Genomic DNA, 27655 nt, shown 5'->3' on the forward strand with positions numbered 1-27655 from the left:
GCCACTAACTAGCTCTGCTGTCATTTCTGTGTTTCTCTGTCTATAAAAATGCAGTTGAGACATAACCAACCTAATTCATAATGTTAGAATTAATTACATTAAATGACATGAGCCGAATCACATTACCCTGGAGTTCTGTGCTGAGGGCTCTGATCAAAAGGATAGTGACCAGGTAAGGTCGCCTGGAGGGTATTAGTTTCCTTATCTAGGATGTATGATCACTGATCCTTTAGGCATAATAAAATGCAGAGTATAAATAGGCTGGTGGCAATTTATTTAACTTAGGTTGAGCTACCTGTAAATTCTTCATACTTCTTGAAAACATGTAAATCAATCTTGAAAATATCAGTAGCAAGATATTCACAATATTTGATGTGAAATCCCAGAGGATATAGGAACTTCTATAAAACAGATACATTTGAACCTACTACCATCCAATCTTAGCCTTTTACTTTTTCCCCCACCCACTTTGTTGTCTTCTCTCCTCATTATCCATCCAAGGTTCTATCAACAGGAATTTACAAATGAACTATTATATAATAAGGTTTTCAAGGAAAGAATAACCAGGGTGTGATTCTGTCATCACTTAAACATAATAGTGGTGATTAGCTCAAATTCTAAGCCTAGAAATGTCACTTTCAATATAAACTGAATATCTTACTCTTCAATTATAATACTTTCGTACTTCTCAAAGGTAAGATTCTGCTAAGATACATATGAGGCACTATAACAACTGTCTGATTTTCGGATTTCAAGATTAACTTTAACATGTGAGAAGTCAAGCCTCGGACTCTCCCAAAGACCAGAAAAGCTTTGTTACTATGCCTCTCTAGTTCCTATTACAGAAATAAAAGGTTCTTAATTATATTCTTACCCACAAAATTTTTTCTTGAATGGCACAAACCAGGGTTTTGGTGATTAAAATATACTTACTTTCTTTCAAGGAAAGAAATCACCACTGGCCATACTTGACAGTTACGATCTGAGCTATGTAAAGTCTGAAACTACTATCACAGACATATATTAGTGGCCATTTTTAAGCCTGCTAAATAATACTAGACTTAAAGAAGTAAGAAGGTAGGCTATTTAAGATATCAATGTTTATAATTACAAGGATGTGCTTAAGAATAATTTGAGAATACCACTTAATATATGGTTGTAAACTCTGATTGAAACCTTTCATTCCCTAAATACTACTTAGTTCTGCTTACTTAGGTCTTCTGTGGATAAGCTGTATTATATTTGCAACGAAGAGTGCAGTAATAAAACCCACTGAAACCTTTATCTTAGTCTAGCATAGATAAGCCTGACTTCTGAGTAATCAGGTTAGAGGATGTTGATAATGAAGCTTCATTATCTCGAAGATTATGAATTCTCAGACTATAAAATATCTTCAAATTACTATATAAATGGTTTAAAAGTTTGAAAATTTGGCTAAAATATTTTAAAACTGTAAAAAGATGTAAAAAAAGGTTTCCCTATATAAGTTCCCATTAAACCAGAAGTGTACTTTTTTCATCTAATTTACCTCTATGAATTAAACCAAAGAACTTGGATAATTACATTCTAAAGTTCATGAGGGACCAAAAATGGTAATATATCCAATCCATTTAAAAATGATATGGTTTTGGCTTCAGAATTTTATTTTAAAGTCATACAAGGCCAGGTTGTAAGGATGTTGCAAACCTGGGAAATATATCAAATGCCATGAGGTGAAAGAAAAAAGTAAAAAGACACAAGTAAATACATCTTTCCATTTTGAACAACCATTCAGTAGGAATGTAACCATTCACAGTTTAACCATTAGTCCAACTAGCTGATCATGCAAAAGTAATCATTCAGATTTCTCTCTCTACACAGATCACATTATTAATGTTATTTCTAGATCTTTCGGTAAACTAAAATACTTGTGTTTATTAAAAAGTAACTGTTTTTAATTAAAAATTACATTAATTAATATTATAGAATCTTAGGCACTTAAAATTAAGGCATGGGTCACTTTAGAAATATTAAAAATAGTATATAAGAGCAGTTTTATAAAAATATCAATAAAGGATGATATATCATACCTGGACATGCCTCCTATTGAGTTTGCTTTAAGTGTGTCTGATTGATTCTTTTAACCTCAGTATATTTGGATGGCATGGGGCAGGTGGGCAGCTTGCTGACAAACATAAACCTTCTCCTGAGACATCTTCTGAGTGAGATGTTAACATGTTAAAGTCATGAAAAAACCCTCCCAAAATTACAATGGTACACATATTATTTCCAGCACAAAAACATTGTCATTATCATTGATGGCCTCATAGCTTCCTCAGATCCTTTTCCCTTCCACAGAATTTAATTACAAACATGACATAACTAGTGACACAATATAAAGTAACTTCTCCCAAGTTCTCCTAATGTGGCCAATCCTCTACAAACACTAGAAAATATATACCATCAACTTGTATACCATCGGCTTACATGACAAACAGTTCCAGTGCCTAAGTGTTAACCCTCATATCTCAGTCATGGCTGCATGGCCAGGAAAATGAACATCAGGATGGACTCCTGCATTCTTCACATTGTGCTCATGGACAAAGTCAGTGTAGTTTCTATGTGCAGGCTGGGATGGGGACAAGGCCCTTGTGTTCCACTGGTTTCCACCACGTTGACAGCAGTCACTGGCAGCAGAGAGCCTGGATGGTTGGGGAGTGGGAGGGGAGCACAGTTAGTCAACAGAAACAGGAGAAATGGGTGTGTAAGAGGTAATAAAGGAGAAAGGCAATGTGACCAGCATGCACTGCTGCTATGAGTAGTTATCAACATCTCCATGCAATGACAGCCATTGAGAATAGCAAAGCGGGGAGGATCCACAAGTTATATGTAGTAGAAAATGTCAATATGGAAATAAAGTGGTCAGAGTCAGTTAAGTGAGTTAGAGAAAATTAAAGAAAGCAAGACACTTTATCTATATGCTGCTACCAAAATCGAAGACAGAAATGTTGAGATTCTAATGAGAAGAAAAACTATTCATAACTTACTTAATTCAAATACTTTAAAGGACAAGTCTACGAAGGACAAAGGCACATAAGAAAAGGGCAATTGTGAAAATTATTCCCCAAATTAAGTGATTTCACAAAACTGAAATCCAGGAAACAAAATACAAAAGAGCATTTAAAAGAAAACTACCCTCAGAGGTCATGTAATTTTACATCAATGTTTAAAACAACAGAGAATCACTGTTCCTTGCATAATCAAAGTATACAGAACCTCAGAATGAAATTCAACAGGTACAGATAATGTGATGAGATTGTAAGCCCCTTCCAAGAAATAGTTTAGTAAGTATATGAGATACCTTTCAACACACAGTGCTATAGAACAGGCATATAGAGCTATGTGAATGAAACGTGCACACAAGCAGGTCCTGGTTAGAATGGTCAGAGTCCTCCAGTAGAAAGCAAACATTTGCTAAATTCAGAAAACCAAAGTTTTATGACATGACAAAAAGGGCAGCACATATTTAAGATAAGTACAGAGGAAAAAACATCACTCCAATTACAACAAATGTCTAAGGATAATTATTAAATATAGTATCTTCAACTCAATCAAAACATGAATCTTATCTTTTTTCCTTAGGGAAACTGAGACAAAATTAGTTAAAAGGATTTTTCAGAACAAACTTGGAAGACTTTTTTTACAATAAAATCATCATCTTTCCTTCAACTGAGATACAATTTGTTCGTCAAATCTAATCCACAAAATTAATGACCTACAAGACAGGGTCTCAGAAAATTTACAAAATTAAATTAGGTTTATGTTCTCCTTTATACATGCAAGATGTATCAGCTTTGCTTTTGCTATTGTTTATAAATGGCTTATGCATTTAAAATACATAAACCATTTCTCAAAAGGTGATACTCTAAATACTAAATAATTCTGAGTTATTGTTGTATCAGATCATTCACTGAAATAATGGTGTTATTCAGAAGATACCAGCAAGAAAAAGAAGTCTATTACTCTGCCCAAATATTCAAATGTAGGGAGAATTTCCAAATTATATTGTTATTTTCTAAAGGAGGACTGTTTTATATTCATTTAAAAGTATTAATAACAATCAAAGCATGCAGAAACAAAGAATGAAATGCAGAATGCACTTTAAATTAAGGCTGGGGAATCCATTAGCTCCAAGATGTGTCAGTTCTATATTCAATTCCATGCCACTGCTGATGCACACTGAGGCTCTTAGGCTTTAAGGATCACCATTCTACTTCTTTTCAGCAAAGGAGGTCTCAGCACAACTACATAAAGGAAGGACACACAGCTCCAAATTTTTCATTTTTTTGGAATTCAATACTCTAATTCAATATTCTCTTTCTAAAGGCTGCAAAGGAACTGAGTAGTGCCTAACAAACCAAATCAAATAAATTTCAATATGAACCCATTAAAATTAGAAAACATAATATTTAGTGAATACAGGATGCAAAAAAACCAGATTCTCATTCCATATTAACTAACATAAAAGGTAGGCAAGTCCAGTCTTAAGGGAGTTCTTTTATAGCTGAAGTCTCAGTACTATGCTTCTTTGCCAAAGGACTTGGTGGTAACATCAAGGAGATAAAACATAGCTGCTTACTGGAGCTGTGTTTTCAGTTAAGAAACTGAAGAAACTCTTTTTAATGACTTGAAAAAATAAAGACAAAAATTTAACATTTAGAAGTCTGACTGTTTATATTTTAAGTGTGTGCTCACATGCACAAACACACACACACACACACACACACACACACAATGTACTCCTGGCACACTCTCAAGTAGGAAGGGTGAAAAAAAGGATATAGGAAAAAAGAAATCCCCTCAATCTTAGAAACTAATCAAGTTATTTGGAACTGACATAAAAATATGCCCAACCCTCAAGAGCAAAGCACCCTGCAGTTAGTTAAGCAAAAATAACAGTGAAAAACAATTACATAGCAAAGACTGAAAATAATCACCAACCACTGTTGACCCACCACCAGGAAGGGAGAACTGGCTGCACAGAAAGCTGACCAAAACCTTGAGATCACCACAGAAACTCATTAGATTCAGGTACTAAACAAACTAAGAGCAAGAAAAAAAGAAAAAAATCCTATGAATTATCAAAATTCATTTCATAAACAGACACAAAATATGAACAGATGATGCAACCCACATGTTCACTCAATCAAATAATTCTCTAGGAGTCCCTCAAGCCACATATATTTATTTGGGAAAGGATGAACCCCACAGATTAACCCCAATAAGCCACAAAGTATCCATATTTGTACACTTACTTTTAATCTACAAAAAGACTCTGTAAACTTAAATAAATGAAGCATCTTTCCTGTCATCAGACTCTCTCTCCATCCCCAAAATGGAGTACTTCATGCTTTCTTTTATTGAACTACACTCAATTTCCTTTTTGGCTTTATCTTCAGTCTTTAATGAAAGAAACACATCCAAAGCAGTAGCGTCATGGTGCTTGAGAAGCATGTAACAAACGTAATTCTTATGATCTGGGAAATGGTTCTTTCAACTAGCACCGACTTCCTTTTCAACAGAGAACCAGTCCCACCACTCCCAAATCATACTAACCAAAATATTTTAGGAGAGCTGTCTGGTGTTCTTTAGACAACTGCATTCCTTCTTCATCCATATGCCTTATTTTCCTCATTCCAATATGACTGCTCAATTATATGCTTATTTTCAGCTTACAAATATGAATAATTTGCTTTCAGTCATATTTAAAGTGCTCTAAGATTACGGCTACGAATTTTAAATACCATTAAGCAATACTTTATTTTGGTTTAAGGCATTAACAAACCATTTCCTGCCATGCTGGTCTGTTCCAGGACTCCGTGGAAGATTCTCTATCTCCACCAGCACAGGACCAGAGGGTACAGAAGGAATCATAGGCAGAGTAGATCTCATACCCAAAACCTTCGGGCACAAATTACAAAAATCATCTGTTTTGCCTCAATAAAAGATTTCTTCACATAAACAGAACATTAAAATGTAATAGTACCTACATAGTGAAGAAAGATAATGTAAACAAATGCTTGCATATTATCTCCACCTTAGAGACAGATAATAATCTAACTATTAATATTTTATTCATTTTACAGGATTTACAGGGACAGAAAATGTTTTATAGAGCACTTGTTCTATTTACAATATCTTAGATAAAATAGCAAAAGAGTTTCACATATTGGGCCACTTTATAAATAATAAAATGCAGAAAATCTTCCCAAGATTATACCACTATGAAAATTCAATTAATAATACTGTTTGTCATAATTAATTACAGTGTTCTAGTGCTTCAGAAGCTTACCATTGTCTTACCTGTTGGGAGCCATTACTCTGAGTTGAAACATTCTTGTGAACACTGTAATATGGGAAAAAAATCTATTATAAGGAAACCATATATAACATTCTAGTGCTTCACATTGTAAGATACATACACTAATGAAAGTAGCTTTATTTTAAAGGACATTATTTTGTTAAAGTTACAGCTGGTACTTAAACTCAGACTGTAAGATGCCCAGAAAGTACTTCTTTTATAGGCAAACACTTGCTTTTCTATAGTCTGTTCATTTGATATTTCTGTATACCTGTTGTGCTTAGATGTATACTTCACTACTAATTTTGTTTATTCATTGGTCAATATCTATCAAACACAGCAAAATACAGACAGCAGCATAAATGATTCTTTAAATTCAAGACATTAAGCAAAAATACCAACATAAATTATCTGTTACTTCTGTATATTCCCATCTTCTCAAGATTTTCCAGTGTCAGCAACAGCTCAGTATTTTGTAACTCAAAAGACCTAATTTAGAAACTTCTCTGTATCCCATCCCTTCTCCTCCAAATGATTTGTAGGTATGCTTTCAAATGTAGATTTAGGCTGCACTCATTTCACTCCCTGACCCCACCTCCTAAGAAAAAAAAAAAAGCACTTAACTAGATTTATAACACCAAAAATAGAAACAAACCTCAGAACAGCTAAAAAAAACCAAATATTCAGTGAAAAAACTCACAGATGAGATATTAGCCCAACAAAATTTAAGGAAAAAGTAGTTTACTGACTTCAGACCTTCTAACATAAGCATAATTAAGTATCATGAGGTGAAGAATTTAACTAAGGTAACTAAAAATAAATTCAAGTCATAAAAAAAATTCCTTGAAAGTGAGAAAATAACCTACAGATTTAATGAGAGCATTCACTGTGTTTCAGGAAAATGAAATACAGAACTAAATACATTCAATTTCTTCTTGTTAAATTACTGAGTTCAAGGATAAAGGAAAGAATACTTAGGCACCCAAGGGACATTTAATAGCAGATCACTGTGTCAGGTCGGCACAGACTTCCCCACAGCAATATGTAAGCATATTGTACCCAGCAAGATATCATTCTGGAACTCTGAACACAGCATCCAGGAAGCCTTTCTTCAAGGAGTGAGAGCAAAACAAGAATTATGATGAAAGACAACCAATGAAAGAATTCAAGAATTCAGAGGCCTTGCTAAAAGGCTGGGTGATGAGTTGTGAATCTGTTTTATATCTTACATTTTATTAACTACATCTCTGTTATGAGTTGAGTTGCCAGAACATGCACTATCATTGTCTGGGTTCAAATCCAAGCTGTGCCACTAGCTCTGTTCTCTGAGCCTCAGGTTTCTCATCTGCATGAGTGAGACTGTTAGGAGAATTAAATGAATTAATATTAGCAAAGCACAAAGAACAGTGATAAAAAAAAACCTTAAGAAAAATATTATTTGTACAGATCTGCTGCCAAGACAATTGTAAAGAATACACCAGTCAGGCATTATTTTGCTAATCATGTTGCTCTTTCCAGAATACATTATGTTGGTTTAAGCAACTCATAATCCTAAATATTATGAAATCTCTTCCAATTTGCTTACAGATTTTCAACTCACTACTTTATGATTCTGTTAGATACTCTCTGCAGCTTTTCTTCTAGCAGGGAGCAACTCCACTGGGTCACAAATAAACAACTAGAAAGTCTCAGTCTGATGAGGAGAGGCAGCTCAGAAGCTGATCCTCAAGTGATAAGCAAAGGCAAAGGAGGGTCTCCAAAATCAGAGTTCTCCCATTCCTTTGCAACTGCAGTATCAACAAAAGAGAAGACTTAAGTCACATTCAGACCTCACCTCTCCAGAGAGGACCCATTCAGGCCAAGAAAGGGACCACCGTTAAGCCATTACAGGACAGAAAAGATGCTAAACCAAAAACCACAACGCTCAAGTCACAAGCAGATGAAGAATTTATGAAGTAAAATGCAAGGGGAGAGCAACTGCAGAAAATATTTAGATCAAATGAAATAAAGAAAGTCAAAGTCATTTGAAGTTCAAAGTCATTTGAAGTTAAAGGTCTTACCTGAGCATACAAAATCAGGACTATCTACACAATTGAATGGCAGACCAAGACCCACTTAACTGACGGAAGAAACCAGAGCAGGAAGAGAGCTACGTGCACTCTTCCTGAGACCAGGGAAAGTCACTGGGGAAAAACAAGTACCATAACTTTATGGAGAGGTGGCATTTCAGAAAGGAAAGTTTGGGGAAACAGGTAACAGAAGGAATCTTGAAGGCTAAAGAAGATAATTCTGGAAGATCAAGTACCAATAAAAAAATGTGAAGGCAGTTCTTATTCATCATAAGTGTGCTTTTGATGAAAAACAGCGGTACTAAAGCTTGACGGAAAGGGTAAAATCCCTGAAGACTCAGCTGCTCAAATGAAGACCAGGGAGACACACAGGAGCCCACAAGGAGCTGCCACACCTGCTGAGCGATTTGATGTTGCCACCACCACAGACTGACTATACCACACAGACCTCTTCGACCTAAACCCAGACTCTCAAAATTTAGGATGCTTCAGTTCCCTTCAGGATGACACTTTGCCACTAAGAGCTCAGTTTAAAGACGAGCCTTACACAGTCTTTGTTGTATTCTTGACTGCAAATAAAATATCCTTTTTGAGCAGAAAAAAAAGGAATAATATGAGAAAAAGGTGCTTATAAGAAGTGATGCTAATTGCATCATAGCTCCCTCTTTTCACACAACCTGGAATGTAGAAAGCACTATTTTCTCATAATAATACAAATTATTTTACCTCCACTAATATGAAAGTAGGAATGAACACTTCTAATTAGTGACCTAATGGAAGCTCACCCCTTTCAAAGGACTACCTGTAATAACTGATCCCTTTTCCTCTTATCCCCACCCCCTCTATTTCCCATTTTCTCCATGTCTTGCCTTCTCTTTTCTGCCTGCTAATTTCAAGATTCTGTCCACTAAGCCTGTACAAAGAATACTGGTAATTGAAATATGAACCACCCTTCAAATACCATGTCTTCTTAGGATACTTTACAAATGTCAAGACTCACAAGGAAGTAGTTAGGAGGGGATAATACAGTACAAGAAAAATGACTGACATCAGCCAATTAAAAAATCTGTTATTCAAATAGGCACAGTATAAGGACAAAAACTTTTTAGGTCAAATAGTTGTGCTTTTTAAAACAGTACTGTTTTCCATGGCTCACTGGTGCAGAACAGCTCATGCACACAGCCTACAAAGGCAGGAATGAAAGGGCACTTGTACCAGTCCAAGCTCAGGTTCATTCCAGCACTGTTATGCTCCATAACCTTCAGTAGAGCTGGGTCCCCCCTCTACTTCTCATTCTAAAGTTTATTTTAATAAAAGAGTAATAAAGTAGCATCACTTAAATATCCCATTTCTGCTGTTTTCCAGAGCCAAAAGCATTGCTCAAGAAGAAACGATAAAATTTAGTTGTTAAAGTTAAATTAATCTTCATTCTAGGAAAGAGACTATGTTCATTCTCACTTTTTGGTCAGAAATGTGTATTTCAAAAACTTTCTAAAGGAGGACAAACTCTTAAATATAAAATCCTTAATTTTCCAACTATATATCATTGCTTAAATACTCTGTTTACATTTCTGCTAACTTCACCAGGTACTTTAAGTTTTAATACTCTGTCCCAGACTCCCTTTCAGGAAAGCAAGGCCTGATCCACTAAACAAACAGAAAACAAATAAAATAGCTTAGAAAATATACAAAACCTTTAACATTTCTCCATCCTTTTTCTGAAAAGCTGTGATATAATGAGTCCTAAGAAATACATATTTGGATGACAAAATATTTATTTCCCAGGTATACTGGTCTTCATCCACAATTCCTGAAAACACTGCAGAGTCTAAAAGGTGAAACAGGTGTTTTGTCATGTTAATGAGAGACTTTTGGACCCCACCCAGGGCAGGGGCTAGAGGCTTAATCAGCCAATGGCCAATAATTTAGTCAAGCAGTGACTGCAATGAAGCCCTCACAAACCCCTATAAGTAGAGCTTATTGCTCTGCTCTGTTCGGTTGGATCCTGCTTCTCAGCTGGGGAGAGCTTCTATGCTTGGGGAAAAAGAATGCCTCCACGTGCCACCGAACCAGGCCCCAAGCTCCACCAGGATAGAAGTTCCTTTATTTGGGTCCTTTCCCTATGTCTCTTTTCATCTGGCTGTTAACTTGTATCCTTTACTAAACTAATCCTTGTCATCTCTATGACAAGAGATTGAATTAATAATTTTAAAACTTCACAGAAAGAAAAGGCCAGGCAAGATGACTTTAACAGTAAATTCTACCATACATTTAAATTAACATAATAAATATTTACAAATTCTTCTCCCAAAATAGGTGAGAATGAAACATTTCTCAATTCATTCTGTAAAACTAAGTATTTCCCTGATACCAAAACCAGATGAAGACACTACAAGAAAACTGTGGACCACATCATCTCTGATGAATGTTGATAGACAAACCCACAACAAAATCCCAGTGACCAAATATCCAGCAACATATAAAGATTATACACCATGACCAAGTGGGATTTATCTCAGGAATAAAACTGCTTATCTGCAAATGAACCTTGGTTCTTTGAGCTCCTTATGTGCAAAGACCATAATTGATTCATCTTTATACCCTCAGTCATATACCAATGACAATGAGTATGTCATTCTCATTATAAATAGCATATCCACTCCCCCTCCCCCACCGCACTCTTTCTTTCTTTAAACTGCTTTGTTTTTCTTTCTGTCAGTTTTACCTGGCATTATGTGTTTCTTTGTTCCTATATCCCCAGTACTTAGGGACAATTCAATTTGATACATAGTCAACAATATTTAATTAATGACAACCACATAAATTCTAAAACATCCTGTACCAATTCTTAAGTTCCTACGTTGCAAGGCATTACTCACCTGAGTTCTTCAGGTTTTGCTGTACTTGCTGACAGAAGAAAAAAAGAAAACACCTCATTAGTTTCCTCTTACATGATAAACTGCTCCACTATTCATCAAAGTAAATTTGAACTAGTTGTTTTGCAAGCAACGTTTCCAAACTATAGATTTAAAAACCTTCTTTTCAGAAAAAGTGTTCTAGGGTTCACATGATTGAAGTCAAGAATGACCAATTTCCATTTTTTAAGTAAAGCAGTAAAATAAGCATACATCTCTTCTAAAACAGAATCATCTGCAAGCCTCTTAGGGCTCAGTGACAATGAACGTTTGTCAAGGGAAAATAAGATGTAACTTAGGATTTTAAACCATCAAAAGTTAACATGGTTTCATTCATATATTATTTAATTTATAGCCATACCAGAAATTATGAGTATAAATCAGTTTTTAAAAAAATTGATATTGCCAAATTATCAGGTTATGGTGTTTATTTTTGGACAACTGGTGATGACCCTGACACTGGACATACTGACAATTCAATCTGTATTTTAATACAAACTCAGATTTGAAACCAAACACAAGTTCTAGTTGATTTGTCAAAGTAAACCATGCTTTTTTATTACATAATCAAAGTAACTTAAATATGTACTGATGATTAAGCTTAAACACTAACAGAAACCTTAAAAATAATATATGAAATAAGTAATCTGAACTTAAAATTTATTCATCATATACCAATGTTTTTAAAAGTTCCTAAGAGGATTTTCAAGATTATAATGAATGAGAGCTAGAAGTCTAAAACGGAAGGAAATGATTGCTCTACAGAAGAATTAAATAGTTGATATGAACAAAAATTGAACACAAACTCCAAATAGTGTCTGAGCTGGGATTAACATAAAGCGTAATCTCAGCAACAAACAATACAGGCAATTTCTCCCCTTGTATTTTATTAAATTGATTATGCCAGAACCAAAGTCAATAAATAAGGGTGACTTTAGTTGAGTGGAATAGACTTAAGATTCAGACAACTTCCTCTCAAGTAAACAGTACCAGCATATGATGATATACCAAGAACAGTCCTTTGAAACAGTTATAGTTCACCTTTCATTTGCAGGGTTCGTCGAGAATATCGTTTGCTGGGCCTTCTTTCAAAGGATGTTGATCTTCTTGCTTTATTGGTTTTTGTGGTCTGGTACTCAGTTTTCCCACTAAAATAAATGAGGCATATAAACAGGAAAAGAATGTGAGGCCTACAGCAATCAGATACACATAAGAGAAAGTCTACATTGAGGTTCTCCTTAAAAGAATCATCTTGAAGATCATCTAAAGGAACTACAGCCTTTAATAATCTTGACGTTGCTCTCTACGACAGCATTCTTTCACTCTTTAGGCTTGTGTGAAATATGCAATACACAGATTATACTGTTTTTTTTCTTAAGCATGCACATCACTGAAGAACATATTAAATAAATTTTGAAGATTTGTGTTTTTATGGAACTCCCTTCCACTCCCCATTTGCACCCCTCCAATGAAAAGCAAGCAATTAACTCAAGATTTTCATTCAATTTTTCTAATTGTGATACACTTTTCAGAATAATTTTTCAGACAGATTAAAAACTCTTGTCCCATTCTCCTTGATTTCTATTTAAATTACTAAGAAAATGCCTTCCCACTTTTTATATAGATAGAAGTTCTCTTACATAAATCCTATGCAATCAACTTGCCATATTACCGGTATTATCCATTCCTTCTTTAAATCATACCACCTGATTCTCATGACATACAGAAAACTCACAATCACTAATCCACTCTCAGGTAAGCCAAATCATTTTTAACTAACGACCAACAAACAAGGAGTAAGAATAATGGAACTTCAGGTTTACAAAGGACCAGAAATGTTGTCCAGTTTAATTCCCCACTCAGTGCAGGACACCCTTTTTCTATATATCTAACTGCTGGATGGAGAGTCCATAAAACTCTTGTTATATGGATTTAAACTAAGGCTTTGTTAACACATGAAATAAATGTCAAAAGGAATACAAAATCCATTACACCATTACAAGGTTTTCCTATCTATCCAGCAAATTACAAGCAATAATAATACTTTTTCTTTTATTTTGTCCAATGGAAAACATCAGCAAACCAACCTATTTCCCTAAGCTTTAGTTTCCACATCTGTAAAATGAAGGGGTTGGACTAAATTTTTGGCCTCTACAACAGAATGAAAGATAGAGCAAGCACAGCTATTGACATTAACCTATATCTAAATCGTGATCCTAGTCGAATAAATCCTGATCGATGAGAACTCTTTTGTACAGGACCTCGAAGACGGAAGAATGCATGATGCTCCACAGCACATTTCCATAAATGTTTGCATGCTTTCGGATGATCCAGTCTAAAGACAAATGTATGTTCCTGCTCTTTACCCTGAAAAAGAAAAAGAATGTAAAGAGAGACAATTACTAGGTCAAACAGTCCTGTACTGTTACTCAGCTATATATACAACCACAGCAATATCAAGAATCAAATAATAAAGCATCTAGTTTGTTCCTTGAAACTCACTCTTTATAGCTACTTGCATGAAAAGCAGGAGTTGAAATCAAACCATATATTTCCTCAGTCAATAAAAAAATTATTCCCAAGAGGGCACTTTCTGCTTATATGATCTTATTTCTCAGAGAAATATAAAATGAGGCATTATCTGCCATACTTTGGGATAATTTATAAGTATAATTCAAAAGACTATATAAGATCTGGCCATATATATTTGTTGAATAAAAACATCCACATTCTTTGTCATAGTAACCATTCTTGCAGGAATCTAGTTATGACACTTAATTAACATTCACAGGCACTTTTCTAAGGATTTTACATGAATTACTTCAATGTGTAGATACTAGTACACCCCATTTCACAGATAAGGAAACTGAGGTGCAAGAAATTAATCCCAAGGTCACAAAGCTAGTAGGAGAGGACACCAGAATTTGAACCTAGCTGTTAAGGCTCCACAGACTACATTTAAGTTATACTGCCTTTCATGGGAAAAAGATTTGCTGAACACCAAAATTTATACCCAAAGACTTTCTTTACAATATTATTTAAAATAGTAAAAATTGGCACAAAACCCTAAATGTCCAAAACAAGAGAAATAATCAAGTAAATAATGATATGTTTAAAAACTACAGAGAAATGGGAGATGGAATAGGTAAAGGGAAAAAAATTACTGAGAATGTTTAATATCTTGATCTGGTTGATGGTTATATAAGTGTATATACATGTCAAAATTTCATCAAGCTGTACACTAAGATTAGTGCGTTTATGTATCTCAATTTTTTAAAAAACTGCTTAAATAAAATAAAGAATCATTGGTTTCCCATAGAGCTGTGTGTCCTGGTAAAATAAAGATACCACTGTCAGGGAGGAGGAAAAAAGATGGTGGCATGAGCAGTGAGGCAGAAATCTCCTCCCAAAACCACATATAATACAAAAATACAGCAAATACAACTATTCCTAAAAAAGTGACCAGAAATAAGATTGCACCAGCCAGTCTACATAGGTGAAAAGAGAACATCTCACAGAAAAGGATAAAGTAATAACCAGTGGGACCCAAGCACTCACCCAACCCCAGCTCACTGGTGGGAGGAAGAGAACCAGAGCAGGGAGGGAGTAAAAGCTCGACTGCTAAATACCCAGCCCTATAAATCTACTTTAGGAGCACAAACCTATATTGCACAGTGCTTGGGAGATTAGATGGGCTGAAACTGAAGTCAGAGACTAAGACTGGTTCCCACAACCAGCTGCCCTGGGACAAAAGAAAGGTGGGTGCTTTGAAAGACTTCCCAACAGTGAGAGGGGTGCTAAAGGGGCAAGGTTTCAGTAGAAGGAACAGGTGGAGAGATTTGTCCTGGCACACTAAGCCCAGCAGGTTGGGAACTTTTAGGAGTTTTAGATGCTCCATCTCTTTAGCTGGCAATGCAGCTCCAAGGCGCCCCCATGGTGTTAAGCAGTCTGCTGATCCTTTCTCCCCACTGGTACCTGCGCACAAACCCACTGCCCCCAACACTGTTCAAGGCCAGGTGGAGGGCAGCCCCATCTACAGCAACTACACAGCTTAACAAAGAAGCTGCCCCATGCATGTGGCTCACTGGCCCTGACAGTGGAGGCAGGCACTGCGGCCAGCAAGCAAGAAAGGGCTCAGTCCTCCCAGCAGGCACCCGCACCGCTTGCCAGTGACCCCTGCTATTGCTCCATGCCAGTCAGAGGGCAGCCTTGCCTATGGCAGCTTAGGGCCCTTAATACAGAGGGCTGCATGCAGCTCACTTGTCCTGACAGTGGAGACAGGCACTGCAGCCAGTAAGCAGGAAAGGGCTCACTGTTTAGGGTAGGCACTGGCATCGCTGGCCTGCAACCACGGCCATCACTCCAGGTATTGGGAAGCTCCGAAGAGCAGTTTCCAGGCATTGGAGGGCACCACCTACACAAACCTAATATTTCTCAATATCCAATAGGATTATGAAAAGGCAGAGGAACTTTATTCAATACAAAAATCCCTCAAACACCAGAAAGAGGGCTCAGTGAGACTGAAATCACCAATTCAGAAAAAGAATTCAAAACAAAAGTCATACGCATGCTAATGGAGCTACAAAAAAATATTTAAGAGCTAATAAGGAATGAATTCATGAGGGAAACAGAGACCTTAAAAAAATACAGTAGCTGAAATGAAACATACAATGGAGGGATTTAAAAGCAGATTAGACGAGGCAGACGAGACAGTAAATGGAATAGAAATTAGAGAACAGAAATAAAAAGCAGCTAAGGCAGAGAGAGAAAAAAGGATCTATAGGAATGAAAGAATATTAAGAGAATTGTGTGGCCAATCCAAACGGAACAATATTTGCATTTATAGGGGTACCAGAAGAAGAAGAGACAGAAAAGGACAGAAATGTCTTTGAAGAAATAATTGCTGAAAACTTCCCCAATCTGGGGAAGGAAACAGCCTCTCAGGCCATGGAGGAGCACAGATCTCCCAACACAAGGGACCCAAGGAAGATAACACCAAGACATATAATAATTAAAATGGCAAAGATCAAGGAAAACTACAGAGTATTAAAAGCCGCCAGAGAGAGAAAAAAGATCACATACAAAGGAAAACCCATCAGGCTACCATTAGACTTCTCAGCACAAACCTTACAGGCCAGAAGGGAGCAGTATGATATATTTAATGCAATGAAACACAGGGACCTCAAACCAAGAACACTCTACCAGGAAAGATGATGACATAAATTTGAAGAAGGGATTAAGCAATTTACAGATAAGCAAAAGTTGAGGGAATTTACCTCTCACAAACCATATCTATGGTGCATCTTAAAGGGACTGCTCTAGATAGAAGTATGCCTAAGGCTAAATAGCTGTCACCAGAGAAAATAAAACCACAGTAAAGGAAGTAGACCAATTAATTACTAACCAAATGCTAAACTAAATCAGCTACCAACAAACTCAGTCAAGGGATACACAAAGAGTACAGAATATAACACCTAACACATAAAGAGTGGAGGAGGAAGAAAACAAAGGGAGAGAAAAAAGAATCTTCAGATTGTGTTTATAATAGTGTAATAAGCGAGTTAAGTTGGATGGTTAGATAGTAAAGAAGCTGTCCTTGAACCTTTGGTAACCACGAATCCAAAGCCTACAATGGCAATAAGTACATATCAATCAATAATCCCCCTAAATGTAAATGGTCTGAATGCACCAATCAAAAGACACAGAGGCACTGAATGGATAAAAAAGCAAGACCCATCTATATGCTGCCTACAAGAGACTCACTTCAAACCCAAAGACATACACACACAAAAAGTGAAGGGATGGAAAAAGATATTTCATGCAAACAATATGGAGAAAAAAGCAAGAGTTGCAATACTTGTATCAGATAAAACAGACTTCAAAACAAAGAAAGTCAACATAAGACAAAGAAAGACATTATATAATGATAAAGGGGTCAGTCCAACAAGAGGATATAACTATTATAAATATCTATGCACCAACATAGGAAAACCTACATATGTGAAATAGGTATTAACAGAATTAAAGGGGGAAATAGAATACAATGCATTCACTTTAGGAGACTTCAACACGCCACTCACTCCAAAGAACAGATTAGCAAGACAAAAAATAAGTAAGAACACAGAGGCACTGAACAACACATCAGAACAGATGGACCTAATAGACATCTACAGAACACTCTACCCAAAAGCAGCAGGATACACATTCTTCTCAATTGCACATGGAACATTTTCCAGAATAGACCAAATACTAGGCCATAAAAAGAGCCTCAGAAAACTCAAAAAGACTGAAATTGTACCAACCAACTTCTCAGATTACAAAGGTATTAAACTAGAAATAAATTGTGCAATGAAGAAAATAGGCTCACAAACACATTGGAGGCTTAACAACATGCTCCTAAATAATCAATGGATCAATGACCAAATTAAAAGAGAGATCAAGCAATATACAGAGACAAATGAAGACAACAGCTCAATGCCCCAATTTCTGTGGGACGCAGCAAAGAAAGTTCTAGGAGGAAAGTATATCGCAATTCAGGCCTATTTAAAGAGGGAAGAACAATCCCAAATCAATAGTCTAAATTCACATTTAATGTAATTAGAAAAAGAAGAACAAATGAGGCCCAAAGTCAGTAAAAGAAGAGACATAATAAAAATCAGAGAATAAACAAATAAAATTGAGAAGAATAAAATAGAAAGAATTAATGAAACCAAGAGCTGGTTCTTTGAGAAAATAAACAAAATAGATACATCCCTAGCCAGACTTATCAAGAAAAAAAGAGTCTACACACATAAACAGAATCAGAAATGAGAAAGTCACTAAGGAGACCACAGAAATATAAATGATTATGAAAAATATGCTAACAAAACAGGATAACCTAAAAGAAATAGACAACTTTCTAGAAAAAAAACAACCTTCCAAGACCAGAAGGAAACAGAAAATCTGAACAGACCAATTACCAGCAATGAAACTGAATCAGTAATCAGAAAACTACCCAAGAACAAAACACATGGACCAGATGGTTTCTCTGCTGAATTTTATGAGACATTTAGAGAAGACCTAATACCCACTCCTTAAAGTTTTCCAAAAAGTAGCAAGGAGGAAATACTTCCAAACTCATTCTATGAGGCAGCATCACTCTAATACCAAAATCAGGCAAACACACCACACACACAAAAATTACAGACCAATATCACTGATGAACATAGATGCAAAAATACTCAACCAAATATTAGCAAACCGAACTCAAAAATACATCAAGAGGATCATACACCATGACCAAGTGGAATTCATCCAAAGGATGCCAGGATGGTACCACATTCGAAATTCCATCATCATCCACCACATCAACAAAAAGCAGGACAAAAATCATAAAATCATCCCTATAGATGCTAAAAACACATAAGACAAAATTCAACATCCATTCATGATAAAACCTCTGAGCAAAATGGGTAGAGGGCAAATACCTCAACATAATAAAGGCCATGTATGACAAACCCACAGCCAACATCATACTTAACAGTGAAAACTTAAAGCTTTTCCTCTAAGATTGGGAACAAGACAAGGATGCCCACTCTCTCCACCTTTATTCAACATAGTTCTGGAGGTCCTAGCCATGGCAATCAGACAATACAAAGAAATAAAAGGCATCCAGATTAGTAAGGAAGAAGTTAAACTGTCCCTGTTTGCAGATGACATGATATTGTACATACAACATCCTAAAGAATCCACCCCAAAATGACTAGAATATCTGAATTCAGCAAAATTGCAGGATACAAAATTAATAAACAGCAATCTGTTGCATTCCTATACACTAACGATGAATTAGAAGAAAAAGAAATCAGGAAAACAATTCCATTCACAAGTGCATCAAACCAAGGAATAAACCTAACTGAGGTAGTGAAAAGCCTATACCCTGAAAATTACAGGACACTCTTGAGAGAAATTAAAGAAGACACCAATAAATGGAAATGCATCCCATGCTCTTGTGTAGGAAGAATTAATATTGTCAAAATTGCCCTCCTGCCTAAAGTAATCTACAGATTCAGTGCAATTCTTATCAAAATTCCAACAGTATTCTTCAATGAACTAGAATAGTTCTATATGGAACCACAAGAATCCAAATAGCCAAAGCAATCCTGAGAAGAATAAAGCTGGGAGGATTACACTCCCCAACTTCAAGTTCTACTATAAAGCCACAGTAATCAAGAGAATTTGGTACTGACACAAGAACAGAGCCATAGATCAATGGAACAGAATAGAGAGCCCAGATATAAACTGACACATATATGGCCAATTAATATATGATAAAGGAGCCATGGACATACAACGGGGAAATGACTGCCTCTTCAACAAATGGTGTTGGCAAAACTGCATAGCTACATGTAAAGGAATGAAACTGGATTACTTGTCTTACTCCACAGACAAAAGTAAACTCGAAATGGATCAAAGACTTGAATGTAAGTCATGAAACTGTAAAACTCTTATTAGAAGAAAACATAGGCAAAAATCTCTTGAATATAATCATTAGCAACTTTTCCCTGAACACATTTCCTTGGGCAAAGGAAACAAAAACAAAAATGAGGAAGTGGGACTACATCAAATTAAAAAGTTTCTGTACAGCAAAGGAAACCAACAGTAGAACAAAAAGGCATCCTACAGGATGACAGAATATATTTGTAAATGACATATCCAACATTTGGACAAATAACACCCAAAATATATAAAGAACTCACATTCCTCAACACCCAAAAAGCAAAAAACCCGATTAAAAAAATGGGCAGAGAACAACAGGATGGAGGTAGAGGGTATTATGCTCACTGAAATAAGTTAGGCAGAGAAAGACAAATACCAAATGATTTCCTTCATTTGTGGAGTATAACAATGAAGCAAACCTGAAGGAACAAAATAGCAGAAGACTCACAGACTCCAAGAAGGGACTAGTGGTTACCAAATGGGAAGGGTTGGTGAGGGCGGGAGAAGGGGATTGTGTGGTATCATTATTAGTGCACATGGTGTGTGTGGGATCACAGGGAAGATAGTGTAGCACAGAGAAGACAAGTAGGGACTTTGTGGCATCTTACTACACTGATGGACAGTGACTGCAATGGGGTATGGGGCGGAGGACCCGATAATAAGAGTGAATGTCATAACCACATTGTTTTTCTTGTGTAACCTTCATAAGAGTGTACATCAATGAACATTAATAAAAAAAGAAAAAAAATAGGCAGATAATCCAAACAGACAGTTCTCCAAAGAAGAAATTCAGATGGCCAAAAGGCACATGAAAAGATGTTCCACATTGTTAATCATCAAATAAAAAGCACAATGAGATATCACCTCACACCAGTCAGGATGGCCACCATTGAAAAGACAAGCAACAACAAATACTGGCGAGGATGTGGAAGAGGGGAACCCTCCTACACTGCGGGAGGGAATGTATATTTGTTCAACCATTGTGGAAAGCAATATGGAGGTTCCTCAAAGAACTAAAAATAGAAATACCATTTGACCTGGGAATTCCATTCCTAGAAATTTACCCTAACAGGATTACACATTCAAAAAGACATATGTAGCCCTATGTTTATTGTGGAACTACTTACAATACCCAAGACATAGAAGCAACCTAAGTGTCCATCAGTAGATGAATGGATGAGGAAGATGTGGTACATATACACAATGAAATGTTATTCAGCCATAAGTAAAAAACAAATCCCACCATTTGCAACAACATGAATGGAGCTAAAGGGTGTTATGCTCAGTGAAATAAGCATAACTTCAATGTATGACATATTCAATATGACTTGTAATAATTAAAATAAAAATATAATCTACAATGAAGTTCCATTTTTTATCTTTCTGGTAAAATTGTGATAACTTCCTCTGCGGAAACAGGTTTGTACAACTTGATAGTATCTGTTTATATCCTGGACAAATGCATATAACTATTGGAACCAGGAAATCTATCTCCAGAAATTATCCTATAGATACTTGTCAATGTACAAAATAATGTATACATAGTGTATAAATGTCAGTTAACTGAGAATTAAGTAAGTTAGGATACATCTATATACTAGAATACTATGGAGTTTAAGGTTTTTTTTTTTTTTTTTTTAGTAAGAATAAAGAAGCACTTTATGTACTGACATGGGAAAGATTCCAAGTTATAATGTAAAGTTCTAAAAGGTAAGTATAGAACAGTGTATAAGAATGCTAACTTCTGTATACGAAAGATTTGGTATACACATTTAGTTGTATAACATATAAAATATCTTCAAAATGATATCCAAGCTGCTACTACAGATCAAATCTAAAATGCCATCAACTGTGAGATGTACAATTATTTTATGAACCAAAAAGAACAAGTGCCACCAAGAAAACCATGACATTTTCTTATCACACAGAATTATACTTTATTCTTCTTGAAGGACTGCTTTTATTAGATACCAGTATCATTTAATCACATAGGTGCTTACAGAAAAAGGAAAACATTTCTGAAATAAATTGACTGTTTTTGCATGTGAAATCTGCCTCTTCTGAATCATTTTCATTTGTTGATGATAAAATGATCATCTTCTGTGCCACTAAGATTTCTTTTTATAAAGCTCTATTGTGGGGAGGAGCCAAGATGGTGGCATGAGTAGGGCAGTGGAAATCTCCTCCCAAAACCATATATATTTTGGAAAATACAATAAATACAACTATTCCTAAAAGACAGACCAGTGGATACAGTACAATAGCCAGGCTACATCTACATTTGCGAGAACTCAGCACCTCACAAAGGGGGTAAGAGACAAGCCACGGCCTGGCATGACCCAAGCGCTCCCTCCACCCCAGCTCCCTGGAGGGAGGAGAGGAGTTGGAGTAGGGAGGGAGTGGAAGCCCAGTACTGCTAAATAACCAGCCCTAGTAATCTGCACCGGGAGCACAAACACATATTGCACGGTGTGCTGGATAGTAGGGAAACGGAAAAGTAAGATCTGCGAGTGGGTCCCTGCAGCCAGCTCCCCTGGGACAAAAGAAAAGTGAATGCTTTTTGAAAGCCTTAAAGGGACAGGGGCCTCACAGCTGGATGGAAGTGTCCTGGCACACTTGGCCCAGCAGGCTGGGAATCCTGAGGAACTTCAGGTGCCCCAGCCCCCTGGGTGGCAATGCACCCCTGAAGCCCCTCACTGCAATAAGCAGCCTGCCAGTCGTTCTCCCGAGCAGTGTGGCCCAGACACAGTGGCCGAGCAGCCAAGCCCACAGAAAACACCCAGAATCCCCTCCCGGCATGCAGCCACCTGGCCAAACACAGAGGCTGCTGCTGGCACACAGCTGCCTGGCGCAGGCAGAGGAAATGGGGGTAAGGCGCGAAGGGGCGCTGTTCTTGCAGGAGAGCACACCCGGCGTGCCTGTCACTCCCTGCAAGGCTCTGGGCTACCCTGAGGGCGACCCTGCCCCCGGCAGCTTAGGGGATTAATCTGGAGGCTGCTCCATGGATGCAGGTAACCAACACAGGCAGCAGAGAAGGGCAAGGCAACCAGCAAGCAGGAACGGACTTTGTTCTCCCAGCTGACACATGTGCTACCTGCCTAAAAAGCTCTATTATTGGCTCTGTGATTTTCTTCCAAGCTATGTGACAGGACATCCCTTTGCATGTATTTGCATGTATTTCAGTAATAAAACCAAATTTCCAAAACTTATCTAATTTTCAGAATTTTTTTTAGGTTCTACTAAGTAATCCTTCTCACACTTTATTGTGCATACAAATCTTTTAACATTTTGTCCAGTTTGCTTTTATCTATAGGTATCTGTAAGTATATGTTTTTCAAATGAAATAAATTATTTTTATTTACTCACAATTCTGTGAGTTTCGACAACTTATGCATAGAGTCTAGCGACCATCACGAAAATCAGGATACAGAATAGTTTTCTCATCCCCAGAAATTCCTTGTACTGTTCCTTTGTGGTCAAACCTCACCATTCCCTCTCATCTTAAATAACCACTGATCTATCCCTCATTCTTAGAAGTTTACCTTTTCCAGGTTGTCATATAAATGGAATTGTATAGTCTGGCTTCTCTCACTTAGCATAATGCAAGTGAGAAGCATCCATGTTGTGTGTATCATTTAGCAACTAAATTTAATTTTAAAAGGTAATCTTAGTTCGGAAGACTTTATTAAAAAATATTATTAGATGACCATCTTGATTAATCTTTTGATCAGGTACTAAAGGGATAAAGTCATTTAAATGCACCTTTTCATACACATGAGGTATATTATTAATGAAGAAACCAGACAGTCTTTTATATTATCTTTAATCTTAAGGGTAGAAACCATATTTTTAAGATGTTGTTACCTGAAGCAGGAAATTATTTAATTAAATGATTTCCTGTAAGTTCTATGCTCTAAGAAACAATAAGGAACATTCCCCTTTTAAAGATTTGAGTTACCACTAAATATAGTTAAATAAATAATGCAATACACTCCTACCTGATCATCATCTTCTACAACCACCAGGGTTAATTTATTCTTCTTAAAATCCAATCTGGTTATCTTGGGCCTGTAACAATGTAAGAGTAACAGCCAGATATCAAATAAATGACCTCTAAGTTCAAAAAACAATTTGTTGTTATTTCAAGCACATTATCATCTAACTTCTGAACTGAAAACTGGTAAGAGGGTAAACAATCTGCACTGTCCACCAAAAAAGTCTCCAATCTAAAAAACAGTTAACAGGAAAAAAAAATGTCAAACACAATGTTTCTAGCAAAATTGATGCTGCACATGTATCAGACATTAAAAATGTTAAGGAAAAAAGAAAATGAAGAAATCCATCCATATATATATATGTATTTCACAGGTCCCCCAACTATGTGCAAGAGATTATCCAGGCTTAGTGTTAAAGCAGCGGCAAAGACTATAAAGTTTTTTAAAAGACATAAAGGAAATTAAATGACTGATTAGGGCCTTCAACTCTATTTTCTGTATCAATTTCAGTAGGAAATACATCTTTAATCAAAAAAAAATTTTTTTTAACTTCATTTTAAGGCCCACTTGCCAACTCTATCTCCCACCTCTACTAAAACTAAACAACCTACCATATTTTAATTCTGTACTTCTATGAACTGTGAATGTCAAAACAATGTGACTCTCACTCTAATTTTTAAATAAGCATATAAAATAAACTGTAAAACAACTTGTTTACAAGAGCTGTACTAACACAAAAATAACTAAGTAAGTGTACTAGGTAGAGGAGGAGGGGAGGATCTAGCACTAACTAAGTGTAACAACTACTCAAGTAATGCCTTCTAAGTGTCAGGTGCTCTTCTAAGTGTTTTACATATATTAATTCAATTAATTCTCACAACAACCTTAACACACAACACAAAAAGATACTTAACAACATAGAAGATCTTCTTCATCTCGATCTAGAGCATTCTCTGGCCAGTAAAGCATGTTCCACCTGCCCTCAGGGCAAGCTGGAAACATGGAAGAATTAACATTCAAGGACTGGGTAAATAAATTCCCCAGTGCCCTTATCCATCAAAGGACAATTATAAAGGTGTTTCAGTAATTTCTCAGAGAGTCCCTAGCAGGGACACCTAGATACAAAAATAAATTCTATCTTCAATGTTTTGAGGAGAAATATTTTTCAACCTTAAATTTCAATCTCAGCCCAATTATCAAGAAAATGTAAGAGAAGGATAAACCACTTTAAGGCATCCAAGGATACAAGTAATTTACCTCCTACACTCTTTTCTTAGGCAGTTACTTAAAGAAACTATTAGATAAAACAAAAGTAAAGAAAGAGGAAATATGGGAAAAAGACACAGGGTCCTAGCTGAGAAAGCAGGAAGAGGAACTCAATATAAAAGCTGTAAGAGCAGCCTGGAGAGCAAAAGAGCAAAGAGTTCCAATGGGAACAAAAGAATCTTTTAATGCAATCCTTGAGAATTTGAAAGAATTTAAGAAGACCAAATAACGTAATTTAAAGGGATGTGTAGGGTGTCAGATGTGGGAGAAGGGAGCCAAGAATTTTAGGGAAAACAAAAGCGTATCCAAAAAGGAAGTGTAATGCCAACTGTGATGTGAATTGTGAGGTTGATCAAAAAAAAGAGCACCATGAGAGAGTACTGCAGAACCAGCTCCACTGAGAGGTGTTTGGACATGGTTGCATGAGTGAAGTCCTTCACAGCAGAGAGATCTTCCAGGGACAGCAGCACAGGGCTACCACATAGAAGGGGAAGAGGGCAAGAGAACTCCCAGGAGAGGGGAATCAGAGAGGGGCTTATGTGTCTAGGCGATGGCATTCAGCAGCAAGGGTGGAGTCTCTGGGCCAGAACCATCCAAAGGGAAGCAGTGGTTTGGATTCTTTTATAGCTATAGCATCTGTCTTGTGGCTAGCAGATTCAGGTGCAGTTTGCAATGGGATATGCAAAGTAGGCAGGCAGGTTCTAAGTGGCTAGCAAAATACTTACTGGGCTACATACTTCAAGTAATTGGATGTGTAAGAATTTTAACTTGGTGCAAGCCAGCTTTAAGCTAATATCTTGGCATGCTGTGAAAAAGTAAACAACATATGGGCCAATGTACAGGGGCCACCTTCGTACATAATACCAGTACACTACTAAGCTCTGTACCAGTTCTGACACAGACATGACAATGTAAACACTACTTCCTGATTCTCAGCTTTTAGAACCAGGCAAACCAGAAGAACTTAATTTTGGTTATGAAAAGCCAAGTAAACCTATCCTTGATGTAAAAGTAAAATGCAAATATAACATAAAAGTATGGATGATAGGAGAAGTTGGGTCACAGAAAGGTAAGCACAGCTTAAAAGGAAGGGTAATGGTACCAATATCTTCCTCTTAGCAATGAGATTACTGTGGGACAAGAAATAACTAAAAAGAATGACATAACTACATGACAGGAGAATGTCCGTATGACACACATGTAGAAATGTAAAATATTTATATTAAGACATGTATTTTGACATACCTTGAAACCAATGGTAAATATGGATAGCAGAGTTTTAAAAGTTGCCCCTTGGGGGGGTAGTACTAAAGATGGGTAGAAATGTGATAAGAAATAAAAAAATGCTTTTCATTTATAACCTTTTCAGAACTATTTGATTTCCAAACTCTATTTTATGTATTAACTTGATATAAATGTTTCTGCTCATTAAAGAAACAAAATGATGATAAGTGTCTTTGACATTAACTGCTTACCAAAAAAATAAGCCAATTTTGGTCTCTCCTTCAAACACAAGGACTCCTGTAGGGGTTAGTCCCAAGCTATAGTCATTCCCATCTCTAGCCTAATTTAAGGAGAGCATAATATGTTAGCTTAGTTGCATAAACAGGTTTCATATTTCACACGTTTGATTTTATTTTCACAATGAATTATATTAATTATAATAATTATATAGGCTAATATTAATATGTAAGATGTTTTCAACAATTAGAATACCCCAAATAACATTTTCAGGAAATTTCATGCATATAAAACATTAAGTCTTAAGGTATGTTTTCATTGAAAATAGGCAGATTTACTTCCACTACAAAGAAAGCTCTTTCCAGATTCTTCCAATATTCTATTCACCACTTAAATCACCAATTTTGAAAAACACTGTTTCTGGGAAAATTCAGCAGTTTTATCAAAAAATAACTTACATCACCAAACAGGCTGAAGTATATCTTACCAAAGTCTTCTCAAGCTATGAATTTTCAGTTTTGCCTCCTAAATTATTCTAATTTTTAAGGGCCTATTCAACTTAAGTCTAACAACAAGTTAAAAGCACAGACATACCTTTTTGAGATTTTGACTCTCTTCTTTCTTGTAATGAACCTTTATGTGAGATTTCCATCACTCAGTATCTCACCTAACCTTTATAATACAATCCAAAGTATCTAGTGCTAGCCTATGCAAACTCCATGTGCTCCCTCATCACCACCCTTAATCTTGAAGGAATAAGTTTCTTAAAAAACATCACAACACTGCACTTACTTTGACCACATGCATATCAACCCCATACATTTCTAGCCATTTGGCTTTATTCAGATAATTGGTTTCAGCTTGTGCTGGTGTCTGACCTCTGAAATTTAAAAACAATAATTCAAAAATAGTAAGTATAAATGAACTCTACAACAGGTATAGAAATAGAAGAAAACAAATACAGAATTATTATTGTGATGATGTTAAAGAAAGCATGATCAAATGTCAAGTACCTGTATTCCTTCCATTTCTCAAAAATAGCCAGCTCCATCTCTTCCGTCTGAATGGGCACAAACCTGAACTCTGATACAAGTTCAGGACTATGTTCAGCAAGATCATAGTCACCAAGTTCAG

General features: G+C 36.3%; 1 protein-coding gene across 5 annotated transcripts in view; it reads right to left on the reverse strand.

Moving 5' to 3' along the window:
- EPB41L5 (erythrocyte membrane protein band 4.1 like 5) overlaps positions 1–27655 on the reverse strand; it is a 229699-nt gene that overhangs the window by 125335 nt on the left and 76709 nt on the right. For 3 of the 5 annotated variants that reach the window (XM_037001034.2, XM_037001033.2, XM_037001032.2), the window contains exons 8-16: positions 27535–27655; positions 27314–27401; positions 26536–26624; positions 23798–23867; positions 13522–13691; positions 12366–12472; positions 11289–11316; positions 6343–6385; positions 5825–5940 (exon numbers count right to left, since the gene is read on the reverse strand). In XM_037001034.2, coding sequence (XP_036856929.1) covers positions 5825–5940; positions 6343–6385; positions 11289–11316; positions 12366–12472; positions 13522–13691; positions 23798–23867; positions 26536–26624; positions 27314–27401; positions 27535–27655 — 832 coding nt within the window. Of the gene's footprint in view, positions 1–1622; positions 2682–5824; positions 5941–6342; positions 6386–11288; positions 11317–12365; positions 12473–13521; positions 13692–23797; positions 23868–26535; positions 26625–27313; positions 27402–27534 lie in introns of those variants that run through there. The other 2 variants (XR_005056683.2, XM_037001037.2) reach the window with 2 other exon arrangements.

Source organism: Manis javanica, chromosome 7 (genome assembly GCF_040802235.1).
Source record: "Manis javanica isolate MJ-LG chromosome 7, MJ_LKY, whole genome shotgun sequence".
Classification (NCBI taxonomy): Eukaryota; Metazoa; Chordata; class Mammalia; order Pholidota; family Manidae; genus Manis; species Manis javanica.